Raw genomic sequence first — 23,062 nt, forward strand, 5'->3', positions numbered from 1 at the left:
AAGCGTATGTGCTTGCAAGTGGCCCACAAAAAACTCACACGACCGGCCATGCAGATCACATAGTCGCCGCTAGCTAGCCGTAATTTATATAGAGCCCACTGTGGGTGTGGGCTCGTGCCTCTTAGAATTAATGGGCAGCTGTACGTACGAAATTAAGAATATGGTAGGAGTCTAGGGTTAAAGGATGCTTGCAATGTACATGCGGCCTGCGCGGAGCGGAAAAAGGGGAATGATGGAAAATCTCTTCTTGTTTTGAAGGCCCGGAAGCGGAAGATCTTGGGCTCCTTCAGATTTGGGTCGCTATCTCGTCAGGAACATGCTTTCAAGTTTCATCACCCCCCATCACCCTCTCTTTCACGCGCGCGCACCCACAGTGCCACACACAGTCTCTGGTGACAAAAGGTAGCTACTAGCGTAGGCTACTTTACACTGTTCTTCGTCAGTGGATCTATGGCTGCTGCAGTGTCCATAGATGAGACGTTGATACATGCAGGGCGAATCCTGGGCGACGCACCAATCGTAGGCTGCACGCTTCAAACATTATTTAGTCTCATCAACTAATTTGGGATGTAGGGCTCTCTCAAATTCTCTCGCGCCCGTCTCTCTCTCTCTCTCTCTCACGCACACACAAACTCCTTTTCCATCGCCTGCTCTCCTCCCTCCCGGCTGAGCTCCCGTTCTCTCTCTCTCTCTCTCTCATACACGGACGCACAGAAACGTGGTAAACGCAAACACACGCACAGCAGCACTTTACATTGTACAAGATTCTCTCTCTCTCTCTCTCTCTCATACGCACGCAAATCCTAACTAGAGGAAAACTTGGCTTGCAGCTCAGAGTCATCCTTCCGTTAATGTATTTATGTGCTGCGTTTTATAAACGCTGCAATGGTTTCTCTCTCTGAACACGTAAGATCGCAGAAACCCTGTAGTCACTTAACCTAATTTATTTCATCGTTGTTACTAGTTAGCGTTAGTAATAATCCCTTGTCCTTTAGCCTTTCAATGCTTATATTAAAGTACGGCTAGCGATGTCTACTTTGGATTCATTAATACCTTTTCCGATAAAGCTAATCACGCAACAGCAGCTCCTCGTAGATCGATCGCCATCTCCCCTCGTTTTCAATGCGTTTTTGCTTAAGATTAAAAAAAGGACTAGTCCAGAGATATGCTTATATCGCTTTTTCTGTCCTGATCATCACGTCTAGCAACTCTATTAGCTTGGCTAATTTTCTTTGGATCATTGCAGAGCATATTGCAGCAAGCTGGTGCTAGGCTCAGCTTCAGCATGCCAGCGTCGATGAGGCCAGAATGTTTTCTTGGACAGTAGCAAAGCTATGGTGATGAGATCTTGCTTTTCAGGAGACATGCAGGTAGTGCAGCAGCTGGGAATTAAGGGGAGAATCATCAACACACATGCTGAAGGTGCGAGAGCCGAAAATGATGCGGTTCTCGGGCACTCTACAACTGATAGTGGCGACAGCGGTGCTTCAATTAACCAATCAAAGCAGCCAGTCGATAGTCCAGGTGCCCAAAATACAATATCTGATGGTAACTTGCTTCAGGGACAAGGCGCGAACACAGCGCCGAGTTCAAACTACCAGCAAATTCTAAACACTACATGGCCTGCACTGAAGGACTCTGTTTTGAGTGTTTACAAGGAAAACCAGCCAATCAATGGCAGTTATAAACCAGACAACATGCTAGCAAGAGGGCCTTTGTATTACATGCAGCAGGAGGGGGCTGATGCGGAGGGCGTTCCCTCATCATTATCTTTAACTGAGCCAATTAATCCATTTCATATGTCCAAGGATATAAGTTCTCTCTACAATTTGTCGGCAATCAGTCAAGGCCGCTTCCTTCATCGAAAACGTAGCAATGACAATGTTACTATTCTACCACAGCAGGCCTTGACAGCCATTGGTTTTGCAGACCTAAGCAGGGGTTTCCCCTTCGGAAACAGCGACTACAGTCTACCCTCTGGATTTTGCCCTAACTATCAGAGCTCACAGTTTCCTCAAGCAAATATGATGGGCCAGGGTGCTCTACTACCCACATTAGACCACAGAAATCCCGGTGCCGGCGCTGTGAATAGCTCTGAAATTAACAGTGAGTATGAATATCGGGTAGAGGTTTGTCAGCTGTATGTCAATTGGCCTTATATGTTTTATCTCGCGCGATAATTATAGGTGCTTCTCCTAATTACTATACATGTTATTAACAATTAGCAAGTAGGAGCTCTGAAGGTTTTCACAACTAGCGCATGCACGTTTTATATACTCTTGATGATGCAGCAGAAATAGGTGATATCAGCAGCGGAAGAGTCGAAGTAGTGAGCCAGCAGGTATGGTCGGATAGCCAGCAACAATATGGAAAAGGAGAGAGAACCGAGACAGTTCATAACCAGCTGGTATCGAGGTCTGCTAATTATGAGTGTGCTGATATAAATACTCCAACACCTTCAGAAGCTGCAGCTTCCAATAATATGGAGGTCTGCATTTCGACTTCAGGCGCCGACCACCTTCAACTTCAGCTTGTAGACAACAACACGACGTCTAGCTGTGAAGACAATCGTCAGCGTGCGGTGTCCACCTCTCGTAAGTCAACCGAAAACTTTGGGCAACGGACATCAATCTACCGTGGTGTAACCAAGTGAGTTTTGTTTGGCTTGTGAATTAGTTGTCTGTGTTTCGATATATCCATTTAGTTGAGAGAGAGAGAGAGAGAGAGAGAGAGAGAGAGAGAGAGAGAGAGAGAGTGTAACTATCCCTTATAGAGACCTCAAAGATCGGTCTTGGTCTTCAACTCAAATGTGTGTGCGTGTGTGTGTGTGTGTGAGAGAGAGAGAGAGAGAGAGAGAGAGAGAGAGAGAGAGATGTAATAATCCCAGCTATAGACCTCAAAGATACATTGCGCACATGAAGTTTTGGACAAATTTTCACAATAATTCCCACATTGTGACTTATCTGAACATTATGAGCTTCTGTGAGGGAGGCACTGCATACCTAGCTAGGTACGATAGAGGGCAGGAGACCGTTGGCCCAGTGATTCCCTATTCCCAATCGTATGTAGCTAGGTATGCGGTGCCTCTCGAGCAGAAGCTCATGATGTTATGCATTGTATGAAAAACATTGAAAAAGATTCTCTTTTCGTATATGAGAAAATTTCTAAATCTTCTTGTGATCTATCTGACAGGTCTTGGTCTGGAAATCATATTCTGTTGTGTGTGTGTGTGTGAGAGAGAGAGAGAGAGAGGGAGAGAGGGAGAGAGAGGACACCATCCAATTAATTTCTAAGCAAATCTTTGCTTCGTCCCTCAGCCAATTGAGACCTATTACCATGATGGGTATCTTGTACAAGATACTAGGCTATCCGTTGCATTTCTGCGCAAGTATGTACACAAGGCTCAAAGCGGATTTGCAATTGTGGGTAGAGAATCTATATTTGATAACATTCTAACTATCATGTTTGGTATGAAAGCTGCTCAGAAATCTAGACAAAAGATTATTTTGCTTCACTTTGACTTCTCTAAGGCATTTTATAATGTATAGTGGGATTTCATATGCAGAGTCATGGAAAAGATGGTAGGGAATGGTTGTGCAGTGGCCATTCCTTGTAAAACGGGCAACCACATGGTGATCGACAGAGGTCGGGAGCCATGGTTAGAGCACATTTTGCAGGGAATGGCCAGTGCACGACCATTCTCGGCCATCACAATCAGGGGGAGAGAGGCCACACAGTGGATACGTCAAAGTTTGACACGTTCGCAGTTAGCAGACAAAATACTACATTCAGCATGCTGATGGGGCATCGATTCCATGCTCTCAACGGTTGTATGTGATTGGAAGAGGTTGCAGGGAATTATGACAATTGATATGACAATCATTATGCGGTTGCAATTGAAATTCCAGCTAGGAATGGCTAGTAAATAGACTGCCATGATTCGCTACCTCTCGACCTCCGATTGTGACGGACTTTGAACTACAAGTGCTTGCATGTATATTTTTTGTTAGGTCATACACCTATGTCCACTCAGTCCTCTTCTGTTTGGTGTGGCCACTCACCCTATCTTCTCATACTTACAAGTGCAAGGTGACTTTGTACTTGACTTTGGAGCTTGGATCTTGGTTGGATTTGTATCACAAAGACAAGAGTTGTTGGTGTAGGCCTCCCTTCTCACAAGCTTTGAGTAGACGATGAGATTTCCATTAAAGCTTGAGAAGGAGAGAGTCTTCTTGCTTCACACATGAGATTGTGTGAGTGTGTGTGTGATAATGCCTTGCCAAAATCAGCCCCCTCTCTCTCTTGGTCTACCCCTCTTGCAATTTACTCTTGCTGGCTTCCTATTGGACTCTGCAAATCTTAGCCAATCATAATTGAGAAGCATAAGTGATAGCCTTGTGACATGTGTCCCCTTTTCCCTTTTGTGAGATCTTTAGGTAATTAAATAATGCAATTAAACTCTCATTGGATCCTTTGTCTTTTGGCCAATAGGAAGCAGGCAAGCCATTGGGCTGCTGAATGCTCAATGGACCCCTTACGAGACTGTCCAATAGTCTTCTATAGAGCTTAATTCTTATTGGTTCTTTTATTTAAGTGGTTTTAAATGAAATAAACTAGATTTATTCTAGCCTAATTCTCATTGGTCCACCTCTATGACATCCAATAGAATTTGAGTGCACCTTGTGGGCAATTGGGCTAGGGAGCTGACATGTGTCTGCTATGTCCTTTGTGTAAAGGGGCTTGCATGAATGTGTGATTCTTTCTCATCTCCTACTAAAAGGGCTTGCCTTCTCCTATGTAGGACCACTTGAAGACTTTTTTGTCATCCACATAAGTATCCAATTCCACTAAGCTTGACCATTTGGACATTGGAACCTTAGCATTTTGGAAATCTTAATGGGCTGAACCTTAGGGTCTTTAAAGCCCATTGTTGCACATTGCTCTTTTGCAGATGTCCCCTCTTTGGATCCCTATTTTCCCTTTGGATCCCTACTGGGGTCGATCTGTCAGCTTAACCAATATTCTAGCTTTTTCTCCCCTGGTCCTTTCCCATATTAAATGATCAATTTAACATGAAAAAATCATTTAGGAGAATTAGATATTAGTTATTATGACATTACCTCTCTCTTGAAATCATAGTCATCCTCGACTACGGGGTAGAGAAAAAGCCTATTCATTAGTCCTTTTTCTAGCGGGTAGAGGATCCCTATCTTACCCTACGACATCGTTCCAAAATGGATGACCAATCCTTTTGGCGCTTGAGAGCCTAAGGTTGCCGCATTAAGCATGCCTGCGTATTAGTCCTATCAATCTTCCGTACTAGAGTGACAAGCTCTACTTGGTGTTTGGAAGACGTCGTCTCCACAAATTTGATTCTAAGCATGCATACTACTTAACATTTGTAGACAATAAAGAAAAAGAGTTTTATAAGACAAAAACTTTGTTCAATTTAAACATTTGTACATTTGCTTACTTTAGGGAAGCATTGTAAGCATTGACAAGGTTTAGGTTATCCTTTAATTGTATGTCTTGTATCTATCTAGTATCTTCAAAATGATAATTCTTAAACTTGATAAGATATCGTCGGATAGTCTTACCACCTTTTAATACCTTGTCTTCATGTTGGAGAATGGACTCGAGCTGCAATGCCTCTTCTTGGTCCTCGATCTCCGATGGGTCTTCACTAGTTGGTTCCTGAGGTTGCTCTCCTTTGTAAGGCTTTACTAGGCTCACATGGAAAGCATTGTGTATGAGCCAATGACTAGGCAACTTGAGTTGATAGGCCATCTCATTGATTGGTCTAAGAATCTGCAAGGGACCATAGTACCTTTTTGCTAACTTAGCATAGTACTTTTGGTGTCCTGTAGGATTCTTGTCCGTCGTGTGCCTTAATCGAGCCTTGGGAAATTTAAGCAAGACTCAATCATTTTCTTTAAAGGCTTGGGTTCTTCTGTGCTTATTAGCAGTAGCCTTTTGTCTTTGCTCTGAGATAGAGATAGCATCCTTAGTCTTTTGGAAAGATTCTTGTAGGTCTTGGCTATATTCATCTGTAGCGAAGATCTTTCCGTGTATCGTAAGTAGCAGGGGACTTTTGGATCTTCCTTGAATTACCTCGAAAGGTGCTTTTTCCGTCAAAGTATGTACAATGTTATTGTAGGCATACTTCACTAAGAGAGTACTCCTCCCATTGGGACCTTTGATTTACTTTCGTTAGTAGATCAAGAATTGTTAGGTTAGCTATTTCACTTTGGCCATCCGTTTGGGGATGATAAACCGAAGAGAAGTTTAGCCTTGTCCCTAAATTCTCAAAGAGACCCTTTTAGAAATTATTGGTCATTTTAGGATCTCTATCCGACACTATGGACATTGGCAAGCCATGGTACTTGAAGATTTGTGATATGAAGAGGGTTGCCATTTGATGGGCTTTGATAGTCTTTTTGATAGGTATAAAATGAGCTTGTTTACTAAACCTGTCTACTATTGTCCATATTATCGTATTCCCATGGATAGACTTAGGTAATCTAAAGATAAAATTCATGGATATGTTCTCTTATGGTGAATTAGGGATTGACAAAGGTTGAAGAAATCCAGGTTGCTTTCACCTTGCTTATTTACAACAAGAGGCGGGCTCCCGAGGTAATTTGCTAGTCCACAAGCTGTATGAAATCTTGGGGCAAATCCCATAGCACATCACCTTGAATGCCCTGCTTATAAGAGCAGGCCCATGAAGTTCTTGTTTCTTTTTAGCAGGGATGATAAGCGAGGGCACACCACGTCTCATGAGTTCATTGAATGATGTGCAGGTATATCACTAGAGAGTGTATCATGGCACCTTCGTCAAAGCATCCGATTCAAGCAAGCAGCAATCTAGTTAGGAACATTGAACCACCTCTGCATACGAAGTTTTGTCGTCTTGCCGAGGAATTTCATATGGAGCGTGGATTGCCATTGGAGGGAGTTGATCCGCGTAGCTTGACAAGAAACAATGACATCTCTGAGGAGGACTGGGAAGCTGTCTTTATATGCCCAAAGCCTCTTCCGGGTAGCCAGAAGAAAGTGAAGGCATACCATGCTCGGTCGGAGTTCTTACAAAAGCTTGTGTGGAGACACTGGGATGTCTACCAGGAGGGTCCCTTCATGTATGAAGTAGGGAATCAATTTGCAAAGACCTTTGCATTGGAAAACTGCAGTGAATCTGGCAAACATCAAATTTCTTGGACTATCTTTGCAGAGAGGGCAATGAGAGCCTCAGAAGAAAGACATAACTTGCAAAACAAGATCAAGAGGTGGGAAGAGCAGATGAGTGGTAGAGGGAGAGGTTCCAAAACCACTGCTGCCTCTACCAGATCATCATTGAAAACAGAAGGTACGTCTGTACCATTGTCAAGCTTGCCTACAAGAGGATGCCTGGTATAATTGGCAGAGGAGGATAGCAGGGCACTTGCAGAAATAAAGAATATTGCAGAGGGCAGATTGCAAGACTATAAGCCAAGACTTGAGGATGCAAAGAAGCAGGTAGAGGATGAAGTCAGAGAATTGCATAGGACTGAGGGTGCTCAAAGCTCAAACACTTTGGCCATAATGTTGCAAACGGAGATTGATTGCGTGTAAGATCCTGTAGCTCGACAACGCCTGATTGATTTGATTGGACAGTTCTCGAGTACTACTAGAGAGAACGTTGCTGAATTAGAAGCCAATGTGGCTAAAGCAAAGGTGCATACTCTCCTACATGTGCTTCACTTTGTTTTGGAGTATGTGGTTCACTTCCATGTGGTTATGTGGTTAGAGTGTTATGGATTGTATGGTTATGTACTGTATGAGCATATTCTATTTCTGCTATGTGCTATATAGCACAAAATATGTGCTATATGGCCACAACATAGCCATCATCTTCAGGGAATGGGTGGTTATATGCTATGTGCTATATGGTCATAACATAGCCATTATCTTGATGGAGTGGGTGGTTATATGCTATGTGTGGTTATGTGCTATGTGCTTTATAGTTCAATCTAGGTGCATCATGTTCACAATAGTACCCTCATCTATTTGGAATGTGTGTGATTCTATGCTATGTGCTTTGTGTGGTTATGTGCTATGTGATACATAGCACAATGGATATGTGTAATATGTGCTATATAGTATATCTGTATGTTATATGCTCACAGTATAGCCCTGAAGTGTGTGTTAAATATTGATATGTGCTACATAGCACAATCTTTTTATGTGCTATGTGCTAAGTAGCACATTTTGTGTGTTATATGTTCACAATATAGCCCTTGAGTGTGTGGAATAGTGAATTGTGCTATAGCACAATCTCTATTATTGCTATGTGCTACATAGCACATCACTAATTGTGATATGTGCTACATAGCACAATATTTGTGCTATATGCTATGTGCTATGTCTCATATAGTCCACTGCATATCATATACCCAACAAGCTTGTGCTATATAGCATATAGAGAAAATGTTTGGGCTATATCTGGTATTTTAAAAAGTCTCTCTGCTATGATCTACAGTGCATACTCTATGTAGCACTTATAGCATATTATACTTGGACTGTGCTATGTGCTATATAGCACAATGCATATCATATACCGCATCAATCTCGTGTTTATAGCATATAGCATATAGAGTAAGTGCTTGTCTTATATGTGGTATTGCAAATAAGGGATAAGATTCACGTTGCATATTCTTTTCAGCAATCTGTTTTTGTTGGGTTCTTGAGACTTAAATTAGATGTGTTGTCTTCTTTGTTTCACAAGCACTACTTGCAGAAGTAGAGACCAACATAGCAGAGGAATCAGAGCACTTTAAATTTTGTGTTACCATGGAGAGGACTTCACATAACGTGGGAGCCAGTTTGATGAAGCCTTTTCCTCCCGTGGATTTTAAGCAGAGCATTAGCGAGGTGGCACTTAATGGGTTCTACCATTGTGTAGGATGTGGATTTCCGTTCGATGCCAGAAGCTTGGATGTATTCTCTCTGCCTTGCACTTATGTGTACCATATGCTATGCTTCGTGCATGTATGTAGGGACTATGGCTATTGTGTTCCACTATATTGCAACATGTCTGTTCCCCCTAGAGCTAAGCATACGATTGGTCTGAAGGTGAAGAGTGAGATGAAAGAATCAAGTGCAGGTAGTCACTGTGTCACTATTATTGTAGGTCCACTTTCCATTGGTAGTTTAAACTCTTGCATTTAATGAAATCATTTGCAGGTACAAATATTGCAGCAGAGACCTATATACAAGAATCATTGAGGACAAAAACAGAGTCTCTAGGCAGGCCACTGATAGGTACCAAAATCAGTATTTATGTGTGTATTTTGGGATACTCCAAGTGAGACTTTGTAAATAGCTTGCTTTGTAGAACAATCATCGCATGCTTGCTCCAACAAAACGATGCATTCCACAAGGAAGAATGGCCTGATTACTCCAGGGATGCAGCCAGGCCTTGAAGCGGAGTCTACCCGCGGGATGCAGCCAGCCCTTGAAGCGGAGTCTGCCGTAGGGGATGCAGTACGTGGAGTAGTTGAAGACATCTTGATGGCAAAGTTTTCTGCAGTCAAATCACCTAAGCAACAACTAACTCCAAGAAGGCTGTTGCGTTCTCCGTTGAGTGCCAAAGCATCACCAAGTGTGGACACTAGAGATGATGCATCAAATGAGGCAGTTGCAGATGCGGTGAAAGCAACACCTCCTCCAGCGGGGAAGAAGCCAACACCAAAGCGCAAGAAATCGACTCCCAAGAACTTAGGTGGAAGTCCCACAATGGATATACCTCTTGATTCATTTAGGAAGATAAAGAAACCAAATGCAAAGCAATGAGTTTGTTTTTTTTGTAACTTTATGCAATTAGAAGATGTCTTTAGAAGGCATGTGCAATCCATTGCACCCCTATTGTATCCATGCTCATTGATGAATCAAATGTTGGAATTTGTTAGTGATATGTATTTTAATTCTTTGCATCGAGTAGTTGCAAACTATTTGATTTATTTTCTGTACATGTTTAGTAATATGTTTCTACTTTCTCTTGTCGTAGATAATCAAGAAGCTGAAAAAAGAAGAACTTGCATGAGACGCACTCGCTCTTCAGGGTTTCTAGATGAGGGTTCTGTAGGTTCACTGACTCAATCTTATCCTGTGAAGAATCCAAGAAGGGGTGCTACAGCTTCCAGGGGGGTTACATGCAAAAAAAAAAGTGTCTTTTGATACAATTGAGGGGTCTGTAGGTTCACTGGATTAGTCTTATCCTGTGAAGAATCCAAGAGGGGGTGCTACAGCTTTCAGGGGGGGTTACAGGCAAAAAAAAAAATCTTTTGATACAGTTGATCCGTACACATCTACTAGTACTGTTGAATTTGTTCCAAATGTGCCTAATGCAGTTGATGTGCAGGTTGTGCATGATGATGTGCATAGAGATGTTGACCGTGATAAACTTGAAAAGGGTACGTTACCCACCCCCACCACAGTTGAATCTGGCACAGATGCCATTGATGATGCTTGCATAGATGCCATTGCTGATGCCAGGCTAGTTGAGGCCTGCACAAATGACATTGTGGATGCTATGGAAGTTGATGCTCGCACAAATTCTTCTGTTGATGGCAATGTTAATGATGGTGGAATAGAAAGTATTGTTCATGCTGTCATAGATGTCCTTCTTGATGCATTTGTGGCTATGGGTACAAATGCCACTGTTGAATATGGCACAGATGCCATTGATGATGCTACCATAGTTGATGTCTGCACAGATGTCATTGTTGATGCTACGGTAGTTGATGCCTGCACAAATGACATTGTGGATGCTATGTAGCACAGATGCTGTTGCTGATGGCAATGTTGATGATGGTGGAACAGAAAGTATTGTTCATGCTGTCATGGATGTCCTTCTTGATGTAGTTGTGCCTACGGGTATAGATGCCACTGTTGAGGATACCAGAGGCATGGGTGAGGAGGTTCTCATTGAGAGAGAAGCTGGAACACGTGAGGCAGGGGGTGCAAGTGATGTCACAGTTCAAGCCCAGGTGGTTTGTCCAAGTGATGTAGCTGATGACATTGTTGATGCAGAGGAGGCAAAGGGTACAGATGTCGTTGTTGAAGATATGGGAGGCTTGAGTGAGGAGGACCTCACTAAGAGAGTACCTGGAATAGGCTTAACAGTGGGTAACGGTGATGTCGCGGATTCTGCCGACACAGTTGAGGCATACGACAGAGTAGTTCAATCGGGAGAGGCAATGGGAGAAGTTCTCGTGGCTGCTACGGACATGAAAGAGGCAAATACACATAATACAACTGAGGCATGTATAGAGCAAAACAATGAGGCAGGGAAAGGAGCAGAGGTGTCCACTGATAGAGAAGCTCAATCGGGAGAGGCCATGGGAGAACATTTCATGGCTGCTGTGGACACGAAAGAGGCAGTTTCACATGATACAACTGAGTCTTGTACAGATCCCACTGTTGGGAATACCAAAGGTAAAAGTCGAGAGGTCCCTATGGGTCGAGCGGCTGCTACAGATACAGATGAGGCAGGTACAAAGAATGTTGATAAAGAGGCCAAAAATGGACATGAATATGAGAGGCAAGAGAGGTCGTGTCTTGTGGTAATGCCAGTACAGATTGTTGCACTGCCTCCTGCGTCTTTTGAGGACAAGAAGAGAAGGGACAATTTATGCATCATACTGGATGTGAATGGGCTTCTCATAAGGAGGTATAAGGTTTCCTTCTACAAAGGAGTAGCGAGAAGCAGTATTCCTGATTGGGCAAGATCAAGGTATCAGGTAGTCACTGCGCCAAATGCTACAGGAAAGATGCAATTTGAATATGTGGTCAGGCTCAATGCATCAATCTTTTTGCATGCACTGCTGCAAAGAGCACAAGTTGCACTATGGAGCTGCATGACCCGGGACAATCTAGCACTTGCTTTGAGCGCATGCTTTCCTAGGCTGAACAAACAACATTTCCTCGATATTATCGTTCAAGAGGGGTGTAGAGAGGCGAGCTTCAATCTAAATGAAGTTCCTGGGATCCCTCCATGTAGAGATAACGCAAAGCCCATATTTTTCAAGTGTTTGAAAGACTTTTGGAAGCACCATCCTAAGTTCAACTCTGATAATACACTGGTGGTGGACGACACACTCTACAAGTGTCTGCTCAACCCTCCTGGTAGTTGTGTCTGTCCTACTTCATTTGAACCGGCAGATATTTGTCAGTCCCCAATTTACCTGGTTAGCACATTGTTCCCTTGGTTAGTCAAGTGGACAGTCTCACCCAGCCCTAATGCTTATGCAAAGATGAACCAGTTTGAAAATCCTTCGGACAGTGTGTCTGCTCGTGTCATCAGTCACTATAGAAGTCAACGAGAAGTATATAAGGAAGGTTTATTGTGGTAATTATGGAATCATGTATATAGCATTTTGTGCACTGAATGTACTTGCGATTACTATACAAAAAATTGACCTGTTTAAAGTTCTTTAAACTTAATGATTGAATGATGTAATTTTATTTTGGTGATATGATGTAATTTTATTTTGCTGATATGATGTTGTCATACTCTGATAGAGTCCTGCTACATGGCACACATAATAGCATAGACGGACCATCGGGCTATTATTACACATAGTTATGCTATATAGCACTCATACTGCAAGAAATACTATGACTTAATAGCATAGATAGGGAGATTGGCCTCTTATTACACACACTTACGCTATATGGCACACATAGTGCTCTCAATATGTAATATAGCTCTTTCACATACCACACATCATATCATAGATAGGAACATTGTGCTATGTGATACACACACTTTTACTGTATAGCACACATGTTGCTATCTTACTACAATAGAGTCCTTTTATAGCATAGACAAGGACATTGGGCTATTATTACACACACTTGTACAATATAGCACACATAATAGCCTAGGTAGCGACAATGGACTATCTTGACACATTACTTGGCTACATATCACATATAGTAGCATGTACACAACTTCATAACACACAATGGGTAGCTATTCATAAGAGTGAGATGATTGTAAGAATGAGACATGTTTACTTGAAATTCATCAAGAAAGTGAATGGGATGCTCTTGATAATGTTTTCTTCCCAATCATTTCCGACAAATATCTTGGCTAAATTTTTTCAAGGTGCAACATGTTCACAATAGTAACCTCATTATCTAAAATGTGTGTGATTCTATGCTATGTGCTTTGTGTGGTTGTGTGCTATGTGATACATAGCACAATGGACATGTGTAAGGAGGTACTGAATGGTGAAGGCTATATAGAACATAATATAAGCCTGTTAAATAGGTATCATGTTGCTTCATAGGGCATGGCATTGTAAATGGTTTCATGTAGTTCCGGAGATAAATAATGTCTTTGAGGTAGCATCTACCAAAGGCATGTCAAACTTGATTGCCCGAACAAGGTGAGAGTACAGGTTAGTAACTCCCCTATCATCAAGTAGAGTGTAGTGATTTGGGTCCCCCTCTTGCTGTTGATAATAACACCCTGTGACAACATAAGTGTTTTTATTACATTTGTTTTTCCACTTATCTCTTAAGATGTAATTTGTCATCCACTTTCTCTTTGTACATCTCAAAAGAAAGAACTCTACACCTTCTGCATTGCCAGCGTCTGCATTGAGTGCAAAGTTATCACCTTCAATGAGATACTCCCTCAGCATATCCTGGGATCCCTCAAACATTGCAGCTTCATCTTCTGGTACCAGACATGATGTTGTCATACTCTGATAGAGTCCTGCTACATGGCACACATAATAGCATAGACAGGACCATCAGGCTATTATTACACATAGCTATGCTATATAGCACTCATACTGTAAGAAATACTATGACATAATAGCATAGATAGGGACATTGGCCTCTTATTACACACACTAACGCTATATGGCACACATAGTGCTCTCAATATGTAATATAGCTCTTTCACATACCACACATCATATCATAGACAAGAACATTGTCCTATTCTTACACACACTTTTACTGTATAGCACACATGTTGCTATCTTACTATAATAGAGTCCTTTTACATGGCACACTTATAGCATAGACAGGGACATTGGGCTACACTTGTGCAATATAGCACACATAATAGCGTAGGTAGAGACAATGGACTATCTTGACACATTACTTGGCTACATATCACATATAGTAAGATGTACACAACTCCATAACACGCAATGGGTAGCTATTCATAAGAGTGAGATGTTTCACTTGAGAGTTATTCATTGTAAGAATGAGACATGTTTACCTGAGATTCATCAAGTAAGTGTATGGGATGCTCTTGATAATGTTTTCTACCCAATCGTTTCCGACAAATATCTTTCTTATTTGGAGACACCCTACTGTGCTCTATCCAAAATGTAATAATTGTCTGTTTCAATTCCTCCAATAAGGACCCAACATTTCCAGACTTCCTTTTGCATAAGTCGAACCTCAGCGTACTTGACATAGGATCACTGTCAAGTCTACCCAAAGCTGAATATAAATTCCTTGGATGAACATTTAATAGCGTTGCCACTTTATGTAGAGTAACACCTCTACCTTGGATCCCATTATCATGCAGTAATCCATTCACCAGCATGCAATATGTGCTTCATTTTAAAAACATCTCGTCAGTTGATTTTGGAATTTTTAATTCCTGTAAGAAGACCTTGAGTGCAAAAATAAGGCCATTTGCAGGAAGATACAAATCTTCACAGAATGGCAAGATTCTATCATCATTGAAAACACCTTGAAGAATTGCATTCTTATCTTCTTTCCCGTAACTATGCAACTGTCTCACAATGTGCTGAACAATATTCTGAATAGTATGTTGCTTATTGTCTTCCTTTGTGTGTACATTGACGTCCTCCCTATGACAATCTTCCCTATGACAATCTTTCGCTCCAATGTTGACGCTTGGCTGTACTTGCTTTCTTGCACGACATCGCTTTCTGTACTCATGTTTAGCATGTGCTTCATACTTCCTCACTGCAATAATTTCATCCTCATTTAGACAAGCCTTTCTCTTGGAGTGCACCTGCGTATGAATGGTGTCTATTTCATGTGCCTCATCATAAAATCCGTCGTTCACCATCCTGGAACAGTTTGCAGTAGTTTGAAATGAATGAAGTCGTACAAAACTTCCTGATTGTAATAGTGAACTGAAATCCAGTTGTGCTGCATTGTTGAGTTCAAGAAGATCCATTGTTGCTTGTGAGGAGGTATGAGTTGGAACCAAAGCAAGAGGAAGGGAGTCTCCATCATCCATATTCTGAATAGGAGAGTAGGAGAGAGAGAGAGAGAGAGAGAGAGAGAGAGAGAGAGAGAGAGAGAGAGAGAGAGAGAGAGATGGAGATGGGCATTGGAGGCCATCTAAGAGAGAGAGAGAGAGAGAGAGAGAGAGAGAGAGAAAGGGAGAGAGAGGGAGAGGTCCACGCGTTCTAACTGCTCCATGTCTTTCAATCCGAGTAGTGGAGTCGTGAAGTCCTCCCCCCCCTCCCAACACACACACTCATTGTGTGAACTGCAAAGTGCAAGAGCTCGATCTCCTTCTCCAAGCTAGTAGAGAAGTTGAGAGTCTACACCAAAACTCTTGGCTATGGAATGCAAATCCAACCAGGAGCCATGTTTCAATGCTTAAGCTTGCCATTTTTCCATCTTCATTACTATACTATTTTTTTCTCCTATGAATGTTTTTTCTTTCTCTTCCCTACCCTCATTCCATGCTAGCTCTTTCCACCTTTGAAGGTGTTTGAGGCCTTGGGACTGAGGTTGGGGATGGTTAATGCTTTTTACAAATTCTATGTTATATTCGTGATGCATGAAGCTTTATATCTTCATTGCATTACCTAGGTCACAAGGAACACAAATATTGTATTGTACCAAGTCTCTCTTAATGGGAGAATCTATAATACAAAAGCCTATTAGAGGGGGACCGGCTCCGCATAAATCCGGTCCTCAATTGTTGTCAAGTTCTCTAAACTCTCTCTCTTGCAAAAGTATTGTTCATGCCAAGTTAATTAAGTACTATGATTATGTTGCTACCATCAATTAAGTTTATCCTCTATGTTCTCAAAGTAGTCTCACAAAAATGCTCTCTTTAATTCTCCTAATTCCGCTAACCTCAAAGTTCATAGGCCGTTTCCATTAAGTAGTCTCATAAAAATGCTCTCTTTAATTTTCCTAATTCCGCTATTCTCAAAGTTCATAGGCCATTTCCATTACAATGCTCATAAGATCTATCATAGAGTTAAGAGAGTTTGATGATGCCTCGTACTTCTGTTATAATTTATTAGTATGATTATCTCCTCCATCCTTGAGAACTCCCATACGCAATGGGTACTTGGATGGATGTACAAAGAAGGAAAATCAAGTATGAGAAGGATGATGGCTCTAATCAATAGATTTCTATATGTCCATGGATTTTGCAAATGCTCTTTGGTTTTTAACAAAAAAACCCCGTGTATGCAAGCTACTCATTTCAATATCAATACGAATGTATTGCAACAATTTTTCTATGTAATATGATGGTGTGTTTGCTATTATTCATTACAAGAGGCATTTGTCAACTTTCAAATGATGTTTATTAGTGACACATCTAGCTTACAACATGTATGAAATGGTTATAGATTGCTTCAGATCGTTCTATACATATTTGGTTGCAGGCATCGTTGGACAGGAAGGTTTGAAGCCCACCTTTGGGACAACAGTTGCAAAAGGGAAGGTCAAAGTAGAAAGGGAAGGCAAGGTAAAATTATCACTCTTTTCTTCAAACATTTTGCATTCTTTGTTAGAAGAAAACATCTATGATAACTTCCAAGCTTATCTTTGTCATAGTAAAACTTATTGTGATGAGTGTTATCTGAAGCAAGAGATGTTAAAAAATTATATCCATTTGTAATGATATAGGGGTTGAAACAATTTTGTTTACCATATTAAAGCACCAATTATTTGATAATTGTATCACATATTTATGCTACATGTAGTCGTTGATCACATTGATCTTAAAATGATGTCATCTAGGAATACAATTAGTTATCATTCAAGGACTCAACATTCAGTTGTGTCACATTTTCATGTCATCTTGATCATCTTACGATGGAAAATCTGGTAAGCAGCATAATTATAAGAAATTGCTCAACTTGTCGTATTTATGTAATATGTACACAATTATTTGCATGATTGTAATGAATTACCTCAATGCTCACACGGTATTCTTTTTTAGGAAAGTAAACAATTTTTTTAGCCAGCATGATTTTAGTGAAAAGGTGTTAGATGAGTGTTTTTAAAGCAAAACCATCTTTGCTTCCTAATGTTTTCTTTAAAAGACCATTAAAGTCCAACCGGAATTACTTCTTTTATGTGAGTGACTTATATTAACTTCGTTCTGCATGTGGATTGGACAATTTTGCTCTTCTCATATTGTACCAGTCTACTTGGGTAAGAACCGATACCCTCTTGCTAACATTTGGGAATCTGGATCTATTTTGTTAAAAATTGAATTGATGAAAGTGTGAATATGGAGGGTGTGCTTATGCTTGTAGAAGGTTTCATTCATCTATGTGCATGTGTGAAATGTATGGTGAATCGTTTTTCTAAATTTGAGATGGGTTCTCATGGTGCATGCAAGAATTTGTTGAAAAACATGTACATGGACCACAAAATATAGATGTATTAAGGTACTTGATTGGATTAATTACCTTTTGATTGTGTGGAGAACATGATATATTTCATTTCGAGATTGCATATTACATTTCCAACAAGATAAAAGAGCTTATTGGAACTGAACTTCTCAAGAGTAGGTTAAATTTCTTTCGATGTCCCTCATGTGGAATCACCATAGACAATAGCGGATTGTTATTTGGCCCTATTATAGTCTAGACTAAAGGTTTTGACTACAAGTCCACCTTCATAGAAAACATCTTCCAAAGAGCTCGCTCAACGTCCATGTCCCCCTTAATTATAATAGTTTAAAAGAAGATCATTAACTTTCATCTTCCTCATATTCTTTGAGTAAGACCATCAATCACCCATTTTTTAGGCGATCATTATGTGTAATAAGTTTTGCACATATTCTTTAATTTAGACCATTAATCACCCATTTTTTTCATTTAACATGATAAATATGAGCACTTGTTGAGCTCATAATCTATGTAACATATTCCACCTTGATACAGTGTGGATGTGAAACCTAGTTAAATATTAAAAAAGCAAGGAAATCATGATTTCTAAATAATATAGGTTTAGTTTGTATAGCACCAAAAGAAATTATCAAGAAGTTGAATTGTAGAACCAAAGCAATTATATCAGCATCATGAGAATTCGAGATTTTGTTAGAATGTTTTGCTTCAGTATGTATTTTCACTCATATAATTATTTCTGAAAGACCAGGACTTAATGAAGGTTGAAGTAGATCTTTAAATTAGCTATTCTACCTAGTACCCCTTTGTATTAAATTAAAATGATTCAAATAAACTACTGTGATCAATTTTTTAAAAGAAACACTTGTCTTGTTTGAAACTTGAAAACAAGTAATGGGGATTTAATTTCCGTTGAGAATTCCTATGTTGTGTATTTTGATTAATTTCAGGAGGATATGACTCTGAAGTGAAGGCAGCAAGGGCTTATGATCTTACAGCTCTAAAATATTGGGGTCCATCAACAATCATCAATTTTCCGGTATCAAATTCGATGCTGTATATCTAATGATGATTTGTTACTGATGTAGTTTATTCTTGTATTCTAGTGATTCATCATTGGGTAATATACTACTATATTGTCGATTAGTATGAAGAAGTTCAATAGTCTAGTATTATTTGACCATTTTCTTTAGTAGCCAGAAATATACATTTTAGAACAGATAGATTGGAATTGATTAGGAAAGCTTTTGGTTTGCATTAGAGCAATCAAGCTTCAATTAAGCATTCCAACTGCATATCGACAAGCTTACTATAATGCTTAGTACCGGGTTTTTTGTAATCACGCAGTTGGAATGAAACCATAAAGACCAGCAGGTAGAAAATCTCATATTAAAGTATTTTTGCTTTTTTTGTGCATCATTCTTTTGCAGCTTGAGGACTACAAGAAGGAGATGCAAGAAATGAGAAATATGACCAAACAAGAGCTTGTAGCATCATTGAGGCGGTAAGAACCATTCCGACAATAATGAGCTTTCCTTATTTAATGCTACAGCAATAATTACTTGTGCTTAATGAAATTGCTCTTAACATAAGAGTGTTTAATAATGCTAGTGCAGTAGCATTAATCCCTTTCATTGCTTCATCCTATTGTTAGATTAAACACACTCTAGCTTTCACTGTTCAATGCGATTGTTAAATATACACAAGAAGTTTTGGACAAATTCTCACAATAATTCCCACATTGTGACTTACCTCAACATCATGAGCTTATGTACGTGAGGGAGGCACCACATACCTAGCTAGGTATGCGATGCCTCTCAAGCAGAAGCTCATGATGTTTTGCATTGTATGAAAAACACTGAAAAAGACTCTGTTTAATTCCTACATGAGAAAATTTCTAAATCTTCTTGTGATATAGGCGCTATAATAAGTTTTGAGCAACGGGAAATTAATGCATGGATGCTCAGAATTAGATACAATAATTTGCATTATTTAATGCTACTGGTAGCTACTTTAATTACTTTTGAGCAACAGGAAGAGCAGTGGGTTCTCAAGAGGAGCATCCATGTACCGAGGTGTGACCAGGTGTATATCCATGTACCCATTCCAATTCATTTCTGAACTTTTCTGTTGCACTTCTTGAAGCACTTAGAATCTTTGTTGCTAACAAAGAAAAAACCAGGGCAAGAGAGAAACTCTAACTGGACTAGTATACACACAGTAAGTCTCATCAAAGGATAATCCCATGCAAAGTTTGGGTACAAAAAAGTTTGGTTACTTCGGAGTTTTTGCATGCATGCGAGCCACCTCCTCAAGATTTTTTCTTTTGTGAATGTGCAGGCATCATCAGCATGGAAGGTGGCAAGCTCGTATTGGCCGAGTAGCGGGGAACAAAGACTTGTATTTAGGAACATTCCGTGAGTAATTTATATGAATGTGTCCTACCTTCTTTTGACAGCTTTACCAAGTGGAATTTTTTTCCATTAAACAGCTATACATGCATAATTTCTGCTCATGCATTTTCCTCAACAGCTACCCAGGAAGAGGCTGCTGAGGCGTATGACGTCGCTGCAATCAAATTCCGGGGAATGAATGCCGTCACAAATTTTGACATGAGTAGGTACGACGTTAAGAAAATTTGTTCAAACATTTTCTCATTGACAGGACATTCGATGAGAAGAGCAGCCAGTGTAGCAGAGCTTATGAATGGTGGCAATATGGATGCTAATTCAAGAGCTGAAAATGCCTTATTAATGCAAATGCAAAGCCCACATTTGCACCAATTAGTCCCTTACACCGGAGGTTCGGGTAATGTCGCTGTGGCCAGGGAGGGTGCTGGTAATTTGCAGGAGTGGCAATTTATGCAGAAGCCACCTCTTCCTTATGAAACCTCACCGGCTAATGCGACATATAATAACCCAAACAACCCTCCGTCAATGTGGAGCCAGATGGATCAAGAGAGGGCAAATTTTGCACTGCATACGGGGCTACTCTTCCATCACAACAATACTATGGGGCCTTCAGATCATGGTGGAAGCTCCAGATTGCCACAAGTGGAATCCCTTGTTAATGAACCAGGAATTTTTCCACATTTCTCAGTCCAGCCTCAACCAGCAGCAATATCAGCTAATATTATGCCATTTTCTAGCAGATCACTCTTCACAAGTGGCAACCTGCCCACTGGGAGAGAAATCACCCGCTTTATGGCGTCATGATTTACTACCACGAGCTCCCGAGTTTGTAAGTTTTAAATTATGAGGCTCCTTACAAGGTTAATTAGCTCAGTAATTGCTTTCAATATGACTCACTTATCAAGCTCAGCTTGAATTTTGCAGCTGTTTGTGTATATAAGTAGAGCTAGTCTTTGTAGCCACAGCACCGTGTGTTTCAATTTGGAGTATGTTTTCCTCATCTGTACATGGCTAAACTGCATGCATTTACTTCTGGTAGTGGTAGAATTGTTTCATTCATATCCATTATCATGCACGTCAGAAGTGAGCAGAGAAGAAGAGCTTTTACATCAAAGTGGGGGACTATATAATTATATGTAAAGCTTGTATTATTAAGACATGCCTATTATCAAAGGTGCATACTATCGTGGGATGGATACGAGAGAGAGAGACCTATAAATGGGTACGACCTATAAATGGCCCCGGGGCCGGCGGTCCCCTGCCCCCAATCGTACCTAGCTAGGTATGCGGTGCCTCCCTCACAGAAGCTCATGATGTTGAGGTTAAGTCACAATGTGGGAATTATTGTGAGAATTTGTCCAAAACTTCTTGTGAGCTTATGTACTCCAATGAGGGTGAGCTTGCATTCAATGGAAATAATTAATGACAAGCAAAAGGGGTGGTGATGTGTGCGTGTGTGGCAATTACTTGACAGCGCTGAAGCAGCAGGGGTGCAGAGCTTTTTGGTATCCAACCTCAAAGCGGATGAAGGTCGAGGAGCAGTGATGGCGGTGCAGATCAGCAATATTAATATGAAGTCCAACGTTGTCCCAATGACTGCACAGTTTCATGCTCATCCTGCACGAGTACCGACTCCACCTCTCAACACAACGTGTAGCTATCAGCATCGTCCCGATTTTACGAGGCCTTTAGAGGGACTAGAGGGACAAGATGAGACTGTTACTCTACAAATCTTTTTGGCCTCCTAATTAAAGAACAGGCCAAACTAAAGAAGAAATACAGGCCTATTTTTTCAGCTGTGGAAAAATATGAAATGGCCTCATATTGTCAAGCATGTTGTTTTTGTTAAGACCCTTTGGATATTGAAGCATTTTGCAAACTTTTCTAACTTGTTAGAAGACCCATGAGAGTTCCCCTTGCTCTTTTGATTATTCCTCTTTGGACTAAGTATATTCATTAGAGCAAATAATTTCCAAACGACGTATGTTAAAATACTCTTCTCGGGTCTATGGGTGGGTGTGGATGTGTGCTAATAAAAGGAGGAAAATGGTATAACCTTTCTATCACCCAAGGGTGGTAGATTGGTTATGCCATTTACCTCTTGAATAACAAGTCTTGAGTTCACCTCTCCTTGTTGGGGATAGATCTTTAAGGTCTCTTTGGAAAGTTTCCTATGACGTTAAAATACTCTTCTTCCTCTCTCTCTCTCTCTCTCTCTCTCTCTCTCTCTCTCTCCAAAATAACTACATTTGTTTACATTTTAGTCATCAAATCATCGGCATGGTGATGCCAATGGTTTACCATGATGTGCCATGCAATCTTCTTGCACTTTAACTTTAATTGTAATCCAAGTTATTGTCTTGCACTTGGGTTTTGACCTTCTTTGTGAGGTTGGTCTCTACTTCCAACTTTGTGTTATTGAGCTTGAGATCCCCCTTCCCTTTCTAGTTTCTTGGAAGCCTGTCCATGCAAACATTGAGGACGATATCATCCTTGCATTGTTGTTCACCTAGCGTGGACATTACATGATCTTCAATCTTACAAAAGATGATATCCTATGCTTTGGTTTTGACCTCCTTTGTGAAGGTGGTCTCTACTTCCACCTTTGTGTTATTGAGCTTGGTTTCCATATGTTCCATCTCTTCTTTTTTGCAGTTTTCCACAGTGGTGAGTCGAGCTTCGATGGTGACAAGTCTATGCTTGAGCTCCTCATTCTCCTTGCAAAGCTTCCTGAGTTCATTTTGAACTCAAGAGGGTGTTTGAAGGTGTGTTATGTTTGTCTTTGGGGGTGTTTCCACGACCGCGGAGAATGTAGAGTTTCTTTGAGATGAAGCTCGAGTTGCCATGATAGGCACATGCTTTCTATGTAGAGACTCAGAGCAACAATGCTAGAGAGTCACGGGCATCTCAATAGAGTCAAAAGTCGGTGCTAAGATGAGTCTGAGAGTTGAGGACAGCTTGGGTAGAGTCAAGACCATACTAGTTGGACAAAATCGG

General features: G+C 40.6%; 1 protein-coding gene across 2 annotated transcripts; it reads left to right on the top strand.

Annotated features, from left to right (window-relative positions):
* The first annotated feature begins 470 nt into the window (after positions 1–470).
* On the top strand, positions 471–21,874 carry LOC147429707 (uncharacterized). Of its 2 annotated transcripts, XM_086495265.1 has the most exons (11): positions 471–906; positions 1,247–2,106; positions 2,292–2,649; positions 16,680–16,762; positions 18,605–18,693; positions 19,085–19,158; positions 19,689–19,739; positions 19,995–20,071; positions 20,187–20,719; positions 20,806–20,894; positions 21,540–21,874. In XM_086495265.1, the coding sequence occupies exons 2-11, from the start codon at positions 1,335–1,337 to the stop codon at positions 21,811–21,813; spliced, it is 2,400 nt and encodes a 799-aa protein (XP_086351391.1). In that variant the 5' UTR covers positions 471–906; positions 1,247–1,334; the 3' UTR covers positions 21,814–21,874. The 2 variants fall into 2 exon arrangements, with proteins under 2 accessions (XP_086351391.1, XP_086351390.1); XM_086495264.1 differs by lacking the exons at positions 19,689–19,739; positions 21,540–21,874 and having other exon boundaries at positions 478–906; positions 20,187–20,988.
* The last annotated feature ends 1,188 nt before the right edge of the window (positions 21,875–23,062 follow it).

The sequence above is a fragment of the Adiantum capillus-veneris genome, chromosome 22 (assembly GCF_014529385.1).
Source record: "Adiantum capillus-veneris isolate H3 chromosome 22, ASM1452938v2, whole genome shotgun sequence".
NCBI lineage: Eukaryota > Viridiplantae > Streptophyta > Polypodiopsida > Polypodiales > Pteridaceae > Adiantum > Adiantum capillus-veneris.